This window comes from Sus scrofa, chromosome 8, assembly GCF_054392235.1.
Source record: "Sus scrofa isolate SSC_HxYL_T2T_F1_AM1 chromosome 8, Sscrofa_HxYL_maternal_Yorkshire_Landrace_v2.0, whole genome shotgun sequence".
NCBI lineage: Eukaryota > Metazoa > Chordata > Mammalia > Artiodactyla > Suidae > Sus > Sus scrofa.
In genome coordinates, this window is record NC_139390.1 from 84,325,930 (window position 1) to 84,346,014 (window position 20,085).

Here is a 20,085-nt window from a genome sequence, read left to right on the forward strand (position 1 = left end):
GCTGTGGCTGTGGTGTAGGCCAGCAGCTGCAGCTCCGATTCGACCCCTAGCCTGGGAACTTCTATATGCTGTGGATGCGGCCCTCAAAAAAAAAAAAAAAAAAAAAAAAAAGGAGAGAAAGAAAGAAAGAAACTGTTAAATGGGGAAACATTTACATATATGATGGCTGGTATTGTTATTTATCAAAGAATAATATTAGATTAGAAGTGGTGAAGTGGGGGGATGAGGTACAAAAGACAACTAGGAAAATAAAAGCAGAGCAAGGATGATAATGCCAAAGGAATGCGCTTTGAGGAAGAGAGGCTTTGGTGAATGGCATCATTACATAGAGATCGTCTTTGTGGTATATCATTTAATCCTCTCGGCAAACCAAGATAAATGAGTTCTATAAAGAGGAGATATACATGCCTCTCCTGGGAGGCTGCTTTCTGTGTTTATACTCAACAGAAACAAATAATTATTTCCAATTCCTGTCTTCTTGCAGGCTGGAGACATAATAACAGAGCTGGAATCTGTAGATGATGACTGGATGAGTGGAGAACTGATGGGAAAATCTGGAATATTTCCCAAAACCTACGTTCAGTTTTTACAAGTCAGCTAAAGGTGAAGCTTGACTGTGTTCCTTGGCACAGGAACTCACTTGAACTATCACTTTGACTATCAGATATGTTTTTGCACTATTTTTTTAAACTAAAAGAAATATCTATGCTGTAGGTGGTATATTAGAATTTTCTGGAAGCAGAAAACACCTAGATTTTGTCGTTAGCTCTCAGTCACAGTAGAAACATGCACATGGAAACCCATGAGCAAGTATTCTACCAAGGAGAACATCAAGCAGGATTAGCAAGGCAGGCAGACCCTCCCCCCAGGGAGAGGGTCTTCTGAGCGGGCAGCATGGGGACACACAAGCAAAAGTTGCACTTAGACATCTGTGTTCATTAGCACAAGTCAATTAATTGTGCTTCTTCATTTTTAACTTTCAAAAGAGGATGTATGTTATTCTACATGCTGTAACCATCAGGCCATTGTTGGTAATCTAAATTCCATTTTTGATATTGCAATTAATTCTAACAGCTTGAGCACATTATTCTTATTACCAGGGCAAAACTTTGCTTCAGGAGGGGGGCTTCACTGACTAGTGGGGGCTCTTGTGAGCATGTGGTGAATCAGCTCATGGTTCTTGTGTTACCAAGTGTTTCCCCTTTGTCCTAGTATTTCAAGGGGGTTTAAAATGGGATAAATCTTAGTCAAAAGAACCAAAACCATCCTGAAATGCCTTGCTAATACAACTAATCCTTCCACATACCTGCAGTACTTATTTCTTTCCTCCATGTACACTTTATGTTAACACGGTTATTATAAAGCACATCTTCTAAATCTACAATCATTCTTTTGACAATTACTGGTACCCAAAGAAAATTCATTTTCTTTGAGTTACCCCAGTAATATATAAAAGCTGTGTCTTGTTAGAGTGGTACATTATGAATCGCATATATCTCAGAATTCACAGCAACTTGTTAAGATGGAAAACAATGCTCAACCTCCACAGCTCATTCTTCCCGATATAATCAGAGTGAAAAATAATTTGAGAATCTGAAGGCTGATATTTTTGGTTTTTTTTTTTTTTTTCCCTCAGCTCATCCCTGCAGTTATTTGAGTAAATAAAAAAACCACTTTTCTGCTATCCATTGTTATGCATTCCATGCTTAAGATAAAAGTGGTTCTTATGAGACTGAATCAATTACAGTTTAGGGGCTAAAAAGCCAAATAGGTCGAAGACAATCTTCCAAACAGATCAATGGAATACAATTTCATTGGAAATGTGAAACACTTTCCCAACAATGTTCATGACTTTCTTCTGTTTTTGAGAAGAGTTTGATATGCTGGGCCACTTTTTAGCTTTTGTTGTTTTTTCCATTGTCTGAAAAATTAGGCAGCAAGTGGAGAAGTCATTATGTGAAGACCACATGGAGTTCTGTAAGGAAAGAGATGTTTACTTTGTCTTTGATTAAACTTCGTTTCCCGGTCTACGGTTACAATTGATTTTTGGAGTATTCGAGCTGTTTTTTTCTACGTGTTTTGGGTAAAGAAGACAGTATGACAAAAATGCTTGTCAAAATTTCACTCAAGAGTAATTTCATGAGAAATGGATGGCTTAACGCATTATCCCAACTAAATTCCTATTTGCAGCAGGCTTGTACGACAGCAGGAAGGGGGGAAGCGGGGGTAGTGTCTAAGATAGGGTGTGAGGTATATTTCTTTGCCTGTGTATTTTAACATCTTATATCTAAGATCATGAAAACCTAGCTTTATTGGAGGAAAGTATTCCTCTTAAATTTTGGCCTCTGTCAGCAGAATGATAAGTGCAATAGTTGTAAATCTACTTGACACTATAATAAACTGAACTGAACTTTTCAATGTCCTTTTCTCATACGTGTTAGACTGAGGTTTTTTGAGAAGGGAGATAGTATCTTATCTTTTTATCTCCAGCCTTTTGCACCATATAGGCTCAGTAAAGGTTGTTTGGTTGGTTGATTCATTGGCTGGCTGGCTGGCAGGCTGGTTGGCTGACAGGATGGATGGATAACTTTCACATAATAGCAATACTATCTCTGATCCAACATGATCCACTGTCTTTTCTCATTTATTGATAAAAATCTTTATTAAAACAAAATTGCAGTTTTATGTCTTTTACTCCATCATGCTAAATTTTTTGCTTGCCATTTATTACCTACTCAACTGACAAGAAGTCAAAATGTAGCATGGTTTTCATAGGTACTTTCTTGTTCTGTATATTCATTGAACATGATATTTATACTCAGTGAATTTCAGAGTGGAGAAATAGAAACATACTCCTTTTCCTTTTAGGAATTTTAGTTGAAAACCTAATAATTGTTCACCCAAGCCTCCTCCAACTAGAATCTCTGAATCCTTTTTTCTTTGGTGCGTTAAGCTAGAGAAGTTATGGAGTTCCCTGGTGGTTTAGTGGTTAGGATTCAGTGCTTTCATCACAGTGGCCCAGGTTCAATCCCTGGTCTGGGAACTGAGATCCCACATCAAGATGCTACACACTGCAGGCAAACAAACAAAAAAATGGTCACTCTGAGAACCCAGGACAGATCAAGAAATGAAACTGAATCTCTACAGAGCTGTCTCAAAAAAGCAGAAAAACAAAACAAAAACTAGAGAAGTCATTTAATGTATAATTCTGTCCCATTTGAATACTAAAAGACAGTACATTTCTTTCAAAGAAGTCCTTGCTTATATGACTGGCCGAGTAATGTGATATATCTGTCATTGTGCTCCTGGAAATCACAGGTTTTGAATACATTCTGAAGTATTCATAATGAAAAAAATCAGTACATTTATCAAAATTTGTTGTTAGAACTGGCATTTGAAAAAAATAACATATTTCTACAGAGTTTTTTATATATCAGTACTCTTAACAATTGGTTATTTTTTTACTCAGCTTCTCAAGCTTAGATAAATATACCTAGAGGAATAGTGAGTGAAATTAAGGGTTAATTATAAGGGGATATTTGGTATAATCATTAATGGCTTATTCCTTTTAATTAATGTCAAATGTATGTGGACCATATGATTCATAATTCAGTGCCATTTCGAATGCCTTTAAATGAATTCTTAACAGTGAATTTTTTTAGAATTTAATAGGGAATAATTTCCTAACCCACTCCTTTTTACTTCACTGTAATTATAAAGGAAAAAAATACAAAGCCTAACTCAGAGCAACACCACCATCTAGGGGCCTTTCCCCTAATTGCAGTCTCGTTCTGTTAAACCACAGAAAAGTTTGCCCATCAGAGCTCAAACCTGCAGAGGTTAAATTATTTGCCTAAGGTCATATAGGTATGGCAGAACCTAAAGCAAAACCTAGCTCTACCAATACCCAATTCAGTACTATTTTTCTATTTGTTGTGCTAAAGTGATACATTTCTCTAAGCAGTTAAACAAGTAGAACTTGTTTTATTTGTCTGTAGATGTTGTAACTTCTCAAATATAATACTTAAAATTAGAATGAGTTGCAGAGAGTAAAGCCTTGAATTTATTTCTTTCAAGAAGAAAAGAAGATGGAGTTCCCTGGGCCTAGCAGTTAAGGATTGGCATTATCACTGCTATGGCTCGGGTTTAGTCCTTGGTCCAGGAACATCTGCATTTCTGCAAGCTGTGGGTGCACGCAAAAAAAAAAAAAAAAAAGAGGAAGGAGAAGAAAAGATTCGTGCTTAGCTTCTCAGTTTTAGGCAGATGATTTATATTGATGTTACCTAGGAACTCAAACATGGACTGATCCATTAATGGGGATTCCTTTTTCTCTTCAATAGGAAATATTTGAATGTTTGGAACATTAGGTCTTTAAAAAGTGGGTCTCTAGGGCCATGCTCTTGGCAACAGCAGAGCAATCTTAAACCTAGGTTTTCATACACATGTAGCACAAACATTGTTTCAGTATTTTGGAATCTAATAGATTAACTCAACTGCTGTTAAGCTAATAAATTTATACTCCAGAGTCTGGGCACATTCTGGATTTTTTTAAAGGCATCTTAATTGTATGTACCCCATGGTTTATTTAGTTACCTTCAAATACTACACATTAAGGCAATATCTCAATGAAATATTTTTCAGGAGAAGTAATGATTCAAATTCATTATTCAGAAAGGAGAATTACCTGCCAGTTGTCTATCCTCTCTTAACAGAACTGGCTGACAGCAGCCAAATCACTCAAGCTGGTGCCCAGCTGCAAAAAGTAAGCTCTTTTTTCTTAGGATTTGGCAATGAGGATTATTACCATTGTGGCCTGAACTTGCCTTTTCCCATGGACACACCAAAATACAACTACTTATAGTGCAACTATCTATAAGAACAACCTAAAAACCAGCAGAAAAGATTTTCCACAACTAAAGACATGAAGAAGGGGAGTTTCCCCAGGTCACTACTGTGGCTCGGGTTCAGTCTCTGGCCCAGGAACTTCCGCATGCCGCAGACAAAGCCAAAAAAAAGACACAAAACCATAACAAAATGGGTATAAGGGATGGAGAACCAGTATAGTGAGGACCCACACATCGGGTTAGTGACTCACAGACAGAAGGAATATCACGGTCATGGGAAAGGCAGAAGGACGTGGCACAGTATGTTCAAAGTGATGAAAAGAAAACACCTACAGTAAAGGACACTATACCTGGCAAGGTTCTAATTTAGATTTGAAGGAGAGACGGTTTTACAGATAAGCAAAGACAAAAGATTTCAGCACCATTAAACCAGCTTTACAAGAAAGGTTAAAGGGACTTCTCTAAGTAGAAAAGGCCACATTTAGAAAATGAAAATTATGAAAGGAAAAAAATCTCATTGGTAAAGACAAATATGTAGTCAAGGTAGTATAGATCAACCACTCATAAAGCCAGTAAAAGACTAAAAAAAACAAAAGTAATAAAATCATCTATTTTCACAATAAGTAGTTAGGGGTACACAAAACAAAAAGATGTAAAATATGACACCAAAAACATTAAATGTGGTGAGGAATAAAAATGTACTATGATTTAAAAAAAAAAAAAGTAGGAGTTCCCGTGGTGGCTCAGTGGTTAACGAATCCGACTAAGAACCATGAGGTTGCGGGTTCAATCCCTGGCCTTGCTCAGTGGGTTAAGGATCCGGCGTTGCCATGAGCTGTGGTGTAGGTTGCAGACGCAGCTCGGATCCTGTGTTGCTGTGGCTCTGGTGTAGGCCGGAGGCTACAGCTCCGATTGGACCCCTAGCCTGGGAACCTCCATATGCCGCAGAAGCGGCCCAAGAAATGGCAAAAAAAAAAAAAAAAAAAAAAAAAAGTAGTGTGGTAGTTAGAATGTGTTCAGGGAGTTTTCTCGTGGCACAGCAGATTAAGGACCCTGTGTTGTCACTACACCAGCTCTGGTTGCTGCTGTGGTGTGTGTTCAATTCCTAGCCCAGGGAACTTACACACTGCAGGTGCGGCCAAAACAAAAAAGTGTCTAAATTTAAGAGATTACAAACTTATACACACACCTTGTGGCAACCACAAACCAAAAACCTATGATAGATACACACACATAAAAAAAGAGAAAAGAATCTAAATATAGCAATAAATATAGTCATCAAATCACACTGGAAGAGAAGAAAAAGGGACAAAAACTACAAAATAACCCCAAAACAATTAACAAAATGGCAATAAGTATATACCTATCAGTAATCACATTAAATGTAAATGGACTAAGTCTCCAACCAAAAGACAGTAAGTAGCTGATTAGATTTTTTTAAAAAAACAAAAATGGAAAACAGGACACACATATATATGCTGTCTACAAGAAACTTACTTCAGACCAAAGACACAGAGACTGAAAGTAAGAGGATGAAAAAAAGATATGCCATGCAAAGGGAAATGAAAAGAAAGCTAGGGGAGCAATACTTATATCAGACAAGATAGACTTCAAAGCACAGACTCCAACAAGAGACAAAGAAGGACAGTAAATAATGATAAAAGGATCAATCCAACAAGAATATATAATATTTGTAAATATATATATACATCTAATGTAGGAGCACCTATATACATAAAACAAATATTAGCAAACATAAGGGAGAAATTGACAGCAATACAGTAATAGTAGGGAACTTTATTATCCCACTTATATCAATGGAGTATAAGAATAAGGAAAAAGAATAAGAAAACACCTTAAATGACACATTAGAGCAGATGGAATTAATAGATATCTACAGAACATTTCATCCAAAAATGGAATTCTGGTCAAATGCACATGGAATATTCTTTAGGCTAGGGCATATGCTGGGTCACAAAACAAATCTCAAAAAAATTTAAGAAAATTAAAGTCATATTAAGCACCTTTTCTGAGCACAAGTGTGTAAGATTAGAAATCAACTATAAGAAACAAAGTGCAGAGAATCACAAACACATAGAGACTAAGCAATACTACTACTAAACAACTGAGGGGTTATTGAGAAAATAAAACAATACCTGGGACAAATGAAAAACAGAAACACAATCCAAAAACCTGTGGAATATAGAAAAAGCAATTCTACGAGGAATGTTTTATAGCACTATAAATCTACCACATGAAATAAGAAAACTTTCAAACAACCTCACCTTACACCTAAAGGAACTATGAAAAGGACAAACAAAACTCAAAAGTTAGAAGGAAAGAAATTATAAAGATCAGAGCAGAAATAGAGACTAGAAAAGCAACGACAAGATCAATAAAACTAAGTGCTCATTCTTTGATTGAAAAGATAAACAAAATTGATAAACCTTTAACAAGACTCATGAAAAAAAAAAAAAAAAAGAGGGCCCCAGAGTTCCCATTGTGACTCAGCAGTGGGAACTCAATTAAGGACTCGAGTTAAGTACTTGATGTCTGTGAGAATGTGGGTTCAATCCCTGGCCTCATTTAGTGGGTTAAAGATCTGGCACTGCCACAAGCTTTGGTGTATGTCCCGGGTATGGAATTTCCACATGAGCAGGTGTGGCTGTAAAAGTAACAAATTAAATTAAAACTTTTTTAAAGAGGGCCCAAATAAAATCAGAAATGAAAGAGGAGTTCCCATTGCGGCTTGGTACAAACCTGACCAGTATCCATGAAGATGTGGGTTCAATCCCTGGCCTCGCTCAGTGGGTTAAGGATCCAGCATTGCCATGAGCTGTGGTGTAGGTTGCAGATGCAGCTCAGATCCTGTGTTGCTGTGAGAAAGAAAGAGAGGGAGAGAGAGAGGAAAGAGAAAGAAAAGAAAGACAGAAAAGAAAGAAAGAAAGAAAGGGAAAAGAGAAATGAAAGAGAAGTTACGGCTGATGCCACAAGAAATACAAAGGATCATAAGAGATTATTACAATTATATGCAAAGAAAATGGACAACCTAGGAAGAAATGGACAAATTCCAAGAAACATACAGGTTCCCCAAGGATGAATCTATGAAGAAATAGAAAATATGAACAGACGAATTACAAGTGATGAAATGGAGTTAGTAAATTTAAAAACAAAAAACAAACAAAAACCTCCCCCCAAAAAAGTTGAGGGCCAGATGGCTTTACAGGTTAATTCTGCCAAATGTTAAAAAAAAAAAGTTAATACCTATTCTCAAACTATTCCAAAAAATTGAAGAGGAAGGAATGCTTCTGAATCCACTCTGCAAGGCCAACATCACCCTGATACCAAAAACAAAGACACAGCAAAAAAAAAAAGAAAATTGCAGGCTGGTACCATTGATGTAAAAATCCTCAACAAAAGATTTGCAAACCAAATGTAACAATACATTAAAAGGACATACCATGAATAATTTATCCTAGGGTTGCAAATTGTTCAGTATCCACAAATCAATGTGATATACCACATTAACAAATTGAAGAATAAAAATCATGATAATCTCAATAGATACAGAAAACCTTTTAACAAAATTCAGCATTCATTTATGATAAACACTGTCTAAAAAGTGTGTACAGAGGGAATGTACCTCTACATAATATAGGCCTTATATGACAAACTGACAGCCATCATACTCAAAGTTGAAAAACTGAAAGCATATCCTCTAAGATCAGAGCAAGACAAGGATGCCCACTCTCGCCACTTTTATTCAGCATATATTGGAAATCCTAGCCACATCAATCACACAAAAATAATACAAATACACAGCATTGTAAATCAACTATAATTAAAAAATTAAAATAAAAGGAATCTGATTAGAAAAGAAAAAATAAAACTGTCACTGTCTTGCAGATAACATGATATTATATATGGAAAAATCATAAAGATACAACCAAAATATTGTTAGAACTAAAAAGTGAAATCAGTAAAGTTGCAGGATATGAATTAATATACAGAAATCTGTTGCCTTTCTATACATGCATAACAAACTATCAGAGAAATTAAGAAAACAATCCCATTTACAATTATGTCAAAAAGAATAAAATACCTAGGAATAAATCTAACCAAAGAGGTAAAAGACTTGACTTTGAAATTATAAGACATTAATGAAAGAAATTGACAACACAAATAAATTGAAAGATATATCCTGCTCATGGAATGGAAGAATTCATATTGTTAAAATGACCATACAACCTGACATTCTACAGACTCAGTGCAATCCCTGTGCAAATACCAAAGGCATTTTTCACAGAGCTAGAAAAAATAATTTTGAAATTTGTATGGAAACATAAAAGACCCTGAAGAGTCAAAGCAATCTAGAGAAAGAAGAATAAAGCTGGTGGTATAACACTCCCTGATTTCAAACCATGTTACAAAGCTACAGTTATCAAAACAGAGTGATGCTGGCATAAAAACAGACACATGGATCAATGGAACAGAATAAAGAGCTCAGAAATAAACCAACGCTTATATGGGCAAGTAATCTATTACAGAGGAGGTAAGCCAGCCTCTTACAATGGAGAAAAGACAGCCTCTTCAATAAATGGTATTGGGAAAATTAGACAGCTATATGCAAGAGTCAAACTGGGCTACTTTCTCATACCATATACAAAAGTAAATTCAAAATGGGTTGAAAAACCTAAATATAAGACCTGAAACCATAAAATTCCTAGAAGAAAACATAGGCAGAATCCTCTATGACATTGGTCTTAGCAATATTTTTTGGATCTATCTCCTCAGGCAAGGGAATCCAAACCAAAAATAAAGAAATGGGACTACATCAGACTAAAAAGCTTTTGCACAACAAAAGAAACCATCAGCAAAACCTATAGGCAGGAGTTCTCATTGTGGCTCAGTGGTAACTAACCGGACCAGGATCCACGAGGATGTCGGTTCAATCCCTGACTTCACTCAGTGGATTATAGATCCAGCATTGCTATGAGCTGTGGTTTAGGTCTCAGACACAGCTTGCATCTGGCATTGCTGTGGCTGTGGCGTAGGCCAGCAGCTACAGCTCTGATTCAACCCCTAGCCTGGGAACTTTCATATGCCACAGATATGGCCCTAAAAATAGAAAGACCAAAAAAAAAAAAAAAAGTATGTATATATACACACACGCACACAAACATATATATAAAGGCAGCTTACTGAATGGGAGAAGATATTTGCAAATAGGTGAAGAAGATTAAGGGTATGAACTGCCAATTATAACAAATAAGCCATGAAGATGTAATATATAGCAAAAGGAATATAGTCAATAATATTGTGTTAACTTTGTTATGGAGAAAGATGGCTTGGTAACTCATGGCGATTGTTTCATAATGTGTGCAAATGTCAAATCACCACGTAGTACACTTGAAACTAGCAGTATATCAACTATATTTCAACTTTTTTTAAAAAAGCATGTGGTGAGCCAGTTTGAATCAAGATTGTATTGTTCTGTTAGTGTGTACACATCTGTACACATTTATATTTGGGAGCTGCTGTTGATGGCACCAGGCAGAGCAGGATAGTCCAGGATGGACCACATCCACGTGAGTCTTCCTGTTTATGTAGCAGGTGGACAGGGGCAACAGACCCACTAGCAAGTCAGGCTGTTAGCTGCAACTGCCAGGTAACAGTTTTGGATCAAGAGTAACGGTTCTCAACTAGGGGAAATTTTTTCCCATGGTGGACATTTGGCAGTGTCTAGAAACATTTTCACTTGAAACAGCTTGAGGAAAGATGCTACTGGTAGAGGCAGAGGTCAGTGATGCTGCTAAAAATCCCACGATGTCGCTCAACTACGAGTTATCTGGTCTAAAACATCAGTAGTCCCAAGGTTGAGAAATGATGATCTAGGGATCAAAGTGTGTCCCCTTCTCTCCCTCATGGGATCTAAGTTGTTTTCTTCCCCAGTGCCAGGGTTTTTGTCTTCCCTCCACTGCCACAAAATTTGTACCTATAATTTCTGATTTTCTCCAATTATCTGTACTTTTACCTAGACCTTTTGTCCCGATTATCACCCAGGAAGCAGCCAAGATGCAGTGATCTTTTTGGAAGGATTTGCTGTATTTTGTGACTCCATCACCTTAGGCAGGAAAATAGAACAGGAGGAAGTGAGAGTGGTAGCATCAGCAACCTTTTGAAGGCTCAGCAGTGCTGGATATCTGTAGATGGTAGGCAGCTGTGAAATTGCCATCAAATTCTTTCACTATTGGCTCATTGCCAGGTGGCCTTTAGGATAAAAAGTGCCTCGTTGCTAGATTGCAAGTGATCTTGAAGACTAAGAACATGATACATACATACATAGGAGTACAGTAGTTTCAAGGGCTTCAATTTTGTGTCTACAGTCAGTTGAACAATGTTGTAACCTAAAAATGTGTCAGCAGTGCTGAGGCAGCACCAGCCACCCTGAGAGGTGACCAAAGTACTGGTGTAGTCAGCCTGTCAGTATGTGTGATATGGCCTCAACTACCTGCAGAGAAACAGGCTGACTTTTGGCAGGAGTCACAGGTCTGGCTTGCATGGCATACACAGCCCATGATGGTGGACATACTGCCATGTGTGAGGGCAGTCTGGGTGTGCAGAGAACTACCATAGATATATCTACAGGAGTGAGCCAGACCGTCCAACCAGTAGCCACAATTGGTTCCCACAGCATACACCCTTTAAAAGGCTTTTTTGGTTTCTTTTTTTTCTTTTCTTTTTTTTTTTTTTTAGGGTCACACCCACAGCATATGGAGGTTCCCAGGCTAGGGGTCCAATCAGAGCTGTAGCCACTGACCTACATCACAGCCACACTAACTCCAGATCCGAGCCACATCTGCGACCTACACCACAGCTCACGGCAACGCTGGAGCCTTAACTCACTGAGGCCAGGGATCAAACTTGGGTCCTCATGGATACTAGTTAGATTTGTTTCCACTGAGCCACGACAGGAACTCCTAAAAGGGTTGCTTTAATATGCCTAAACACTCTTTCAAGTGGCAGGCCAGATGGGTGTGCCATGGGCAAAAAGCCCAAGGGTCAGCAAAAGTGACTGTTCACAACCAGACTATGAAAATGGCCTGGAGTTCAGCAGCGACCACAATGACTTTAGCTTTGCACAGCTGGTGCTGAGGCTGGACAGCTGCCACAGAACAGTGGATACCATCAGCCTTTAACTTAAATGAGCCACCATGATTCAGGCCCAGGTGTTAAAGGGATCTCTGTGAAGTGAGGGTCCCTTTGAGGCTTCAGTTTCAGACAATGGGGTAGGAGGCACAGTTTTCCAAGAGTTGCTGAGGCTGGTACATTCCAGAAAACAGGAAGTTCTCTGCTGGATGATACACTATCTCCAATACCCAAAGCATCTGGGAGTCAGGCCTTTCCAAAGAACAAAAAGATAGCATTTTCCTTGACTGCTAGAGATTAAGCATCATGAACCCATCCAAAGGCCAAGAAACTGTACTTGGCAAGCAAGCTCCTGAACTTTATTGGCGTTTATCAAACACTCTTGTTGGTAGAGATGTGACAAAACCAGCCAAAGCCTCTGAGATGGAGGCTCTGACTTGCCAACCAACAAGCCATCATCTGTCTAGGGAAATGTGGGCTGAAAGTTTAGAAGTCCTTGTGTTACAAGTAGCCCACCCACTGAGGGCAAATGGCAGGGGAGTGACCTGCCCAGAGACACATTTCAAAATGTAGCGTAAGAATTTACAGTATGTGTACATCAATCTCACCTTTAAAAGTGTAGTTTCGAAGTGTAACAGCATGTTGGACTGGCCCAGAGGACCTCTCTACACACATAAATACTAAGATACTTTAGAATTAATAACCCTTGCTTTATTGCAAGTTTTGCTGAAGCCCTACCCGTGGCATTTGAATGTTTTTTTTTTCCTTATTTACAGCATGCACCAGTTAGCTTTTTCTGCAGAGCCAAGAGGCAAATTTGAGGGTATTGTGTAACAGAGGGAAAACAAAGGTCTACAAACTTTTTAATGAAGTTCACACTATGACTATGGAGTAAATTTTTTTCTGCACTATATATTTTTGGCTGCACCAAATGGATGTGGAAGTTCCCCGGCCAGGGATCAAACCTGCACTACAGCTGCAACCAGCCACAGCAGTGGCTTAACCTGCTGAGCCACAAGTGAGCTCCCACACATCTTTCTTTTGGAGTGGGGTGTAATTATTTCACCTAATTAGGGTTCAAAGTTAATGATCCTCCATCGTTAAAAATCAGATCACCTGTATGTATCTCAATACTGTTTTTTTTTTCAGTTTTTGCTTTTAAGGGCCACACCTGTGGCATAGGGAGTTTCCCAGGCTAGGGGTCCAATCAGAGCTACAGCTGCCAGCCTACATAACAGCCTCAGCAACGCAGGATCTGAGCCACTTCTGCAACCTACACAGCTCGTGGCAACACCAAATCCTTAACCCACTGAGTGAGGCCAGGGATCAAACCTGCAACCTTATGGATGCTAGTTGGGTTCGTTAACTGCTTAGCCACAACGGGAACTCAATACTAATTTGTAATGAGATTTCAGTATGGCACCTTTGAAGTTTTCTCACAGATAGGTGATAGGTGTGGCACTCAAAACGTGGAATTGTTCCTGAAATGTGCAGTGCAGTGCAGTGATGAGGGTGCTATATATGGTCTCACCTGCCACTGGAATGCAAAAAGCAACTGACACTACATGAAGATGAGTGAATATGGCCATGGTCCAATAAAACTTTACCTGTAGATACTGAAACCTGTATTTCATGTAATTTTCACACACAGTGGAATTTTTTCAAGTCATAAAAATTCAGAGGCCATTCTTAGCTTGTAGGCTGTTCAAAAACAGAAGCTGGCCAGAGTTGTTTCATCAGCAATTAACCAGACTGTCTTACAGAAATATAGCCCAAGGAATTTATCACACAAATTCATAAATCAGTTAGGTACTGTAACAGCTATCAAAAGGTTATAAGCAAAGACTCTGATAAAAACAAATCAAGGGAACAGAATCAATGCTGAGAAAAAACTATAGCTTAGGAAAATTTTACCCACCCCACCCCCTTCAAGAAAAATTTTTTTTGAAACTTAAAAAACTGCACTTCACAGATGCTGCATTTTTTACAAACTGAAGATACATGGCAGCCTGGGTCAAGAAGGCCTACCCATGTTATTTTTCCAACAGTATTTGCTCATTTCATGTATGACATTTTGGTCATACTTGCAAAATTTCAAACCCTCTACCAGCAAAGACTGACTTACTGAAGACTCAGATGATGGTTAGCATTTTCAGCAATAAAGCTTAAATTAAGGTGTGTACTTGTTTATAGACAGTTCTGTAAGACTACAACATAGGGTTAGCATAACTTGTAAGTACTGGGAAACCAAAAAATTCCTGAGATTCAACTCTTGCCATACTCAGTTTGAGGTGGTCTGGAACGAAACCCACAGTATCCCCAAGGCATGCCTATACCGCATACCTGATACTATCCAGTCAGACCAACTATTTCACACAATTACTGTATTTTAAAGAAACAAAATTCTTTGAGCTTCTAGTCAAAACCAAAGTAACTTGTAAGGTACAGAAAATTAAAATCAGATCTTCATCAGCAATGTTTTATGCCAGAAGAAAATGGTAGTATATTCCAAGATGCTCAAAGGAATTACGGGTTATAAACCCAGTAAATGACTCTAGTCTCATGGTTACGGATTCAGTGCAATTTGTCACTGTGGCTCGGGTCACTGCTGTGGCAGATGTGGCCCCTCCCTGGTGCAGTAACTGCAACTTTCACACGCCATGGGCATGGCCAAAAAAAAAAAGTAAATTAAATGCAAGAAATATGGCTCTTGATCTTCATTTGTAAGGGGTTAGAGTTAGGATGACTATCTGGAAGGGTAAAGGATTTGTCTGTATGCTAATGGAATAGCTGGAAGGAATACTGATAAAGGTGAGACCTCACTTGGAGCCAAGAGCTTGACTAGGGAAGAGGTGTAATCTGATACTTGCTGTCCTAGCACAAATCATCTATGACAGGAAGGCAGAAAAAGTAGTTAACACATGCAGAGATGGCAGGATGGAAATGACAAATTTAGGAGGTACTCTTCTCATCTCTTCTCAAGAAGCAAGGTCATCAGCTCAACTGAGAATGAGAAAGTTGGAGTTTGGGGAGAGAAGAGGTATAGAATAGAATGGGTGAATGACTAGCAGGAAATACTAGATAGTGGGGTAGCATTAAATGCCCACTTAATAGGAAATCAATTAATAAACAATGTTTCTTTAACCAACTTCAAATTGACCTTGAAAGTGTAGAGTGAGGCCAAAGAAAACAGCATTGAGATTTTAAAAAAAATTTCCCAAAACCTAAATGCCAATGAGCTCTTCCCTTTCCACTATTCAATCAGTCTAGCACAGTGGTTCACAAAGTATGGTCCCTGGCCATCAGCATCACCTTAAGTTTGTTTAAAATGACCTCACCCTAGAACTATTAAACCAGAGACTCTGGGGACAGGACAGTACAATGTCTTTAACAAGCTTCCAGATGATCTGAGAACCCCCTAAAAAACTTGGGCCATGTAAAGGAAAAGGTTTCCCTTTATTAGCCACCCAGACCATTCCAGCTTAAAACAGACTATTACCTTTTCTGGGCAACTTAGTAACTAAGAGCAATGAATAAAAAAAAAATCCACCCTAAAGTTTAGAAAAGTTCACCATGTTACTATCAAACCAGAACATCTGATTCAATAACCTGTATGATTGTTTAAAAAGAATGATCAGAAATAAAACATCACAAATAAGATCTTTTATTTGTCACCATTAAAAATCTGAATTTTAAACAGATTCTTGCACTGGGGGCTCATAGCCATCAGCTCGTTCAACTTTAGCACCTGTCTCGTCCCCAGTAGCTTTTCCAGAACTACTACCTTCACCATGTAGCTCCATGAGTTTTCCCACTAAAAGAAAGAAAAAACTCCCATTAGTTATAGCATACCATTATCTTGAAACCATGATCTTCAATACCAAAGGCATGACCAAGAAACCATTATCTGGACGCAAAAGACCCCCAAATACCAAACAGTCTATATGTCTATACAATGTTTTCTTTCAGGAACCCTGTGATTCCTCACTTACATTCAAACTTGGGCTTCTTCAGCATTTTTACTTTTCTAACGAAGACGTCATGAAGCGGATAAATAGACTGGCAAGCCTTTTCTATGTCCTTTCCAATGCTGTCTGGAATCCTGCAAACCAGTAATGATAAATTAAACACACTTCACGTAATCCAAAATATTCCTCATTCTGCTACTGCCTTCACAGGTGAAGGTTATATGATCCGAATTACATAACTAGTTAGTAGCAAAATTAGCAGTTGAGCTTTCTGAGTCCAAGCCTTATGCCTTTTCCATGACACTTCTCTGTGCCAACTGCATGGGAACATCAGAAAAATGTTACGTATTATCATCGAACATCATCTGGGACCGAAACATTTTGTCATCACTTATTCCCATACATTAACGATCGTGATGGTTTTATAATATTTTCTAAAGAAGGTAAAAGCAAGTCCTGTGCTTCAAGTCTCACTGCCGAGAGCTTCATTCAAAAAAAGGATAAAGAAACCATCAAATAACATTTACTGAACACTTAACATGCTTTCATTTCAAGAGATGCATCTAGACAGTTTCACAGCCTGAATTTACACAAAAGTCTGACTCCACCTTGTCTCATATGCTTCCCTCATCTGAGGGCTGTGCTGTGTGAGGGAAAGCACTTACAATTTATTGACCACCTCTTTCAAGTCATTTGTCTGCACCTCTCGGGTCATGATTTCCATCATCTTCTTCCGGATTTGGCGGACTTGTTGGTGCTGAGCGTAAGAGGTCTTCCGAATCTGATTGTTGCGTTTTTTAGTAAAACCAACACAGAACAGACGAAGCAAATAACCATCGGTAGTCTTGACATCAACGTGAGCTTCAATCATGGTCTAGTAAAAAAAAAAAAAAACCTGTCAGATATATCAGATTTTGTGGGGTTTGCTTTTTTTCTTTTTTTGGCTTTGCCTACAACAAATGCAAATTCTGGGGCCAGGGACTGAACACTTGCCACAGAAGCAACCCAAGCCACTGCAGTGATAACACCAGGTCCTTAACCCAGTGCACCACCATGTTATCAATGTTTAGCCCTCAAACCCCAATTCTAAAAAGCTGGCAGGTCAAGTACTCATTTCACAATATTAAGTATGATAAATGACTAGTTTAATTTACAGAATTAACCTCCTTCAAGTGCAGTTACCCTGAATTCTTACTATCTACCCTCCACTTGTAACTGAATAAATATCCTCTCAGCTGTCTTCCCTCCTCCCCTCTGGGTAACTTCTATCCTCATAATCACCTATGTGAACAGCACCCACCCTCTTCCATTCACATGCCTTTTACAGAAACATGCCAGCCTTTAACAACCTGTTCTTTCCCCAATCAGTTCTTTAACTCTGCAAAAGAATATATATATATTTAAATTTCTTCTATGTTCCAAACTAAAGCCATGCTGAGGATTAAACATTTACACATATAAAATATAACTTTTAAAATCTATACTTCTATTACTGTCTAAATTCAGAAAAAACTATCTGAGATAGTGAAAAAATGAACTGCTTTCTTTGTATTTTGTAAATCTTACACCACAGTTTAAAGAATGAATATAATACAACTATAGTGAAAAGACCTTAAATGGTTTCCAGGAATGCAACTATAAAACCTTAAGGGAATGTCAGAAATAAATGTAACGGTAGAATCAAAATGTATCATATGGGACCGAAACATTTTGTCATCATTCATTCCCACATAGAAAATATCCCCAAAGGGGATGGTTAACAGGACACATCTGAACAAATGTAACTAATCCCTGTAGTAATACTAACAGGTACCAAGTGCTTTCTGTGTCAAGCTCTGTATAAGCATGTTTGCATGGATCTTTTACTTATCCTCATTAACTCTCACCTTATGGTAACACTCTCACCAACATTTTACAGATTAAGAAAACCAAGGCTTAGCAAGCTTTAAGTTACCTTCCAGAAAGAATAACTGGAGAAAGGAACCAAGATTTCAACCCCACACCAGAGACTCTGTCACACCCATTACAGCAAAACAGGTAATCAAACAAAACTAGCCCAATCCACCCTTTCCCAATAAAATTCTCTAAAATTCGCTAGACTTTGAGGTCCAGAGGTACTCTGAAGACAGGCAAAACTAAAACGGCAAACCTGCACCTAGACGTTCTTCAACCAGCTACTAATCCATGCACCAGGGCTGTGAGATGAATTCAATTTACACAGGTAATTTACACAACCTCACTGTTGTTGATCAAGTTCAAGTGCCAATCCCAGAATCCACTCAATAACAGGACTTAAAATGAAATCTAAACCTCAACACCTTTCTGACCTTAAACCACAACATCTTTGGTCACAAACACCACAGGACCACTCAACTTCTGTTCTCACCTGCCATTTTTTGACCATTGAGCACATCTTGTCACGGGTAAGATCCATGCCGTGGAAGTTGGTCAAGCAGTTTTTGCCCTGAACATCCTCAGTAATCAGCTTGAATTTTCTAAATGCAACTTCATCATTCTGCAGATCAGCAAGGCTCACTTCAAACACACGACCCTTGAGGCCATCAGATGCAATTTCTATAAAAACAACAATCGTGTTAACGTTAGAAAACATATTAAGGCAAGAAAGATAAATTTCATGCATTAAACTTAAACTAATAATAAAGACATTAACTTTTGTTTACCAAATCCATATGGACACCAATGACTTACTGACAGTGCTCATTAGAAGCTCAAAAATACGAACATTTTTTGCTAATTCTAAAAGTACCACCTCGCTTCTCCAAGTGTTGTATTAAAAACAAGCCCTAAAGGGGCCAAAGTTGTCACCAATAGCTGACATTCCCTCACCGTATCCCACCACAGAAACAAGAGTAGACCGACATATTTTTCAATTTAAGAAAAATACAGACGAAAGAGATACTCACTGGTTCCTTGAGTTCTTGTGACCAGTGTTTTCCCAATATTTCTTATATTGAACATAGCTGGTGCTTTCACATCATACCAATCTTTCTTAGAAAATGGGTCAACCCTGGATTTAAAAAAATGCTTAGGTTTTATCGCAGATAACGTAATTCGTTTTAAGCCTCCCTCAGTTTTTGTTCTAATTACTTTAAAAAACCTAGCTCTTCCCACTATATCTATTTCACTGAGCAGATGTGACACTCTGGCAAGTAAATTATGCCCCAAACACTCTCCACCCCTATCGGTCCTTCCACTATACTGACTGCATTACCTCCAAACAACTTGCACGTCTCTTCAACCTTATTGGCACATTAAGACACATACTAGTAACCTAGGCTCTTTAAGGCCTCATGCTAGCTTACGAGATCCCAGGTTCCACCTGGCCATAGCAAGGGAGGGGTGCAGCGTCCCGGGTGGACAAAAGTTGCGTTGACAAGTCCGGCTTTTGGAGGGGCACTGATTACTCGTAGAATTTACGAGACCCGTAAGCCCACAGTAAGGAACATGCCAGGCCAGAGACGCAGCGGCACTCCCGACTCAAAAGCGGTGCGCATGAGGTCCAGAGGGCCAGCGGAAAAGCAGCCGGACCGCCGCAAAAAAACACCCAGATCCGCCACGCTCCAGTTCGGGAGTTTACTAACCCGGCACGACCCGCGCAATCCAACTAACATCCTCGCCATCCGGCCCACATCGCGATCCAGAACCCGCCCGCCGACTCCAGCAGAGCCCCTAGAAGCGGGGTGCCACGACAGCTGTCACTTACACTTTCTTCTTGGCTCCCTTTTTGCCGCCTTTCGTAAGGCGCTTATTCTTGCCAACCGCCATGGTGCTGCACAGAGAGCCAAAAGGGCGGAAGTATCACTCGCGCGAGAACTTAGGCGTGCGGGGCGGGACGTGCCGTTTACGTGACCTTTGATCTTACGTTTTCCGGCCTTCAGAACTGGGAGAGTCACGTCTCCGACTGTAGCTGCGACTGCGCCCTCGCCTGTGGGGAGGCTGCGTAGCAGGCCACTGGTCGCCGGCTGGGCGCTCCTGAGGCCCTGGCGCAGGCGGCCTGAGGTGCCTCGTGTTGGTGGACGGGGGTTTCTGTGGCCCTGACGCCCTGAAGTGAGTTTTCGTGGAAGAGGACGCCCATTCCACATCTTTCAAAGCCGAAGTCACCG

The 20,085-nt window shown here is 39.2% G+C and overlaps 3 protein-coding genes and 2 non-coding genes across 52 annotated transcripts in view; 2 read left to right on the forward strand and 3 right to left on the reverse strand.

Annotated features, from left to right (window-relative positions):
* Positions 1–2,418, forward strand: part of SH3D19 (SH3 domain containing 19) — a 186,994-nt gene extending 184,576 nt beyond the window's left edge. For all 48 annotated transcript variants that reach the window (XM_084972671.1, XM_084972689.1, XM_021100629.2 and 45 more), the window contains one exon: positions 485–2,418. In XM_084972671.1, coding sequence (XP_084828797.1) covers positions 485–601 — 117 coding nt within the window. In that variant the 3' untranslated portion in view covers positions 602–2,418. The remainder of the gene's footprint in view (positions 1–484) is intronic.
* Positions 1–20,085, forward strand: part of GATB (glutamyl-tRNA amidotransferase subunit B) — a 685,553-nt gene that overhangs the window by 653,602 nt on the left and 11,866 nt on the right. The gene's annotated exons all lie outside the window — the stretch shown is intronic.
* Positions 15,645–19,771, reverse strand: RPS3A (ribosomal protein S3A; the record flags this gene model as incomplete). Its single annotated transcript, NM_001137619.1, is given in 6 exon segments — positions 15,645–15,807; positions 15,986–16,095; positions 16,627–16,835; positions 18,348–18,535; positions 18,886–18,989; positions 19,686–19,771. Coding segments are annotated over 6 exon segments (795 nt in total). The 5' UTR covers positions 19,748–19,771.
* On the reverse strand, positions 16,288–16,357 carry LOC146400915 (small nucleolar RNA SNORD73). Its single transcript, XR_014813946.1, has one exon. It is a non-coding gene; the product is annotated as a small nucleolar RNA SNORD73 (small nucleolar RNA).
* On the reverse strand, positions 17,614–17,686 carry LOC146400916 (small nucleolar RNA SNORD73). Its single transcript, XR_014813945.1, has one exon. It is a non-coding gene; the product is annotated as a small nucleolar RNA SNORD73 (small nucleolar RNA).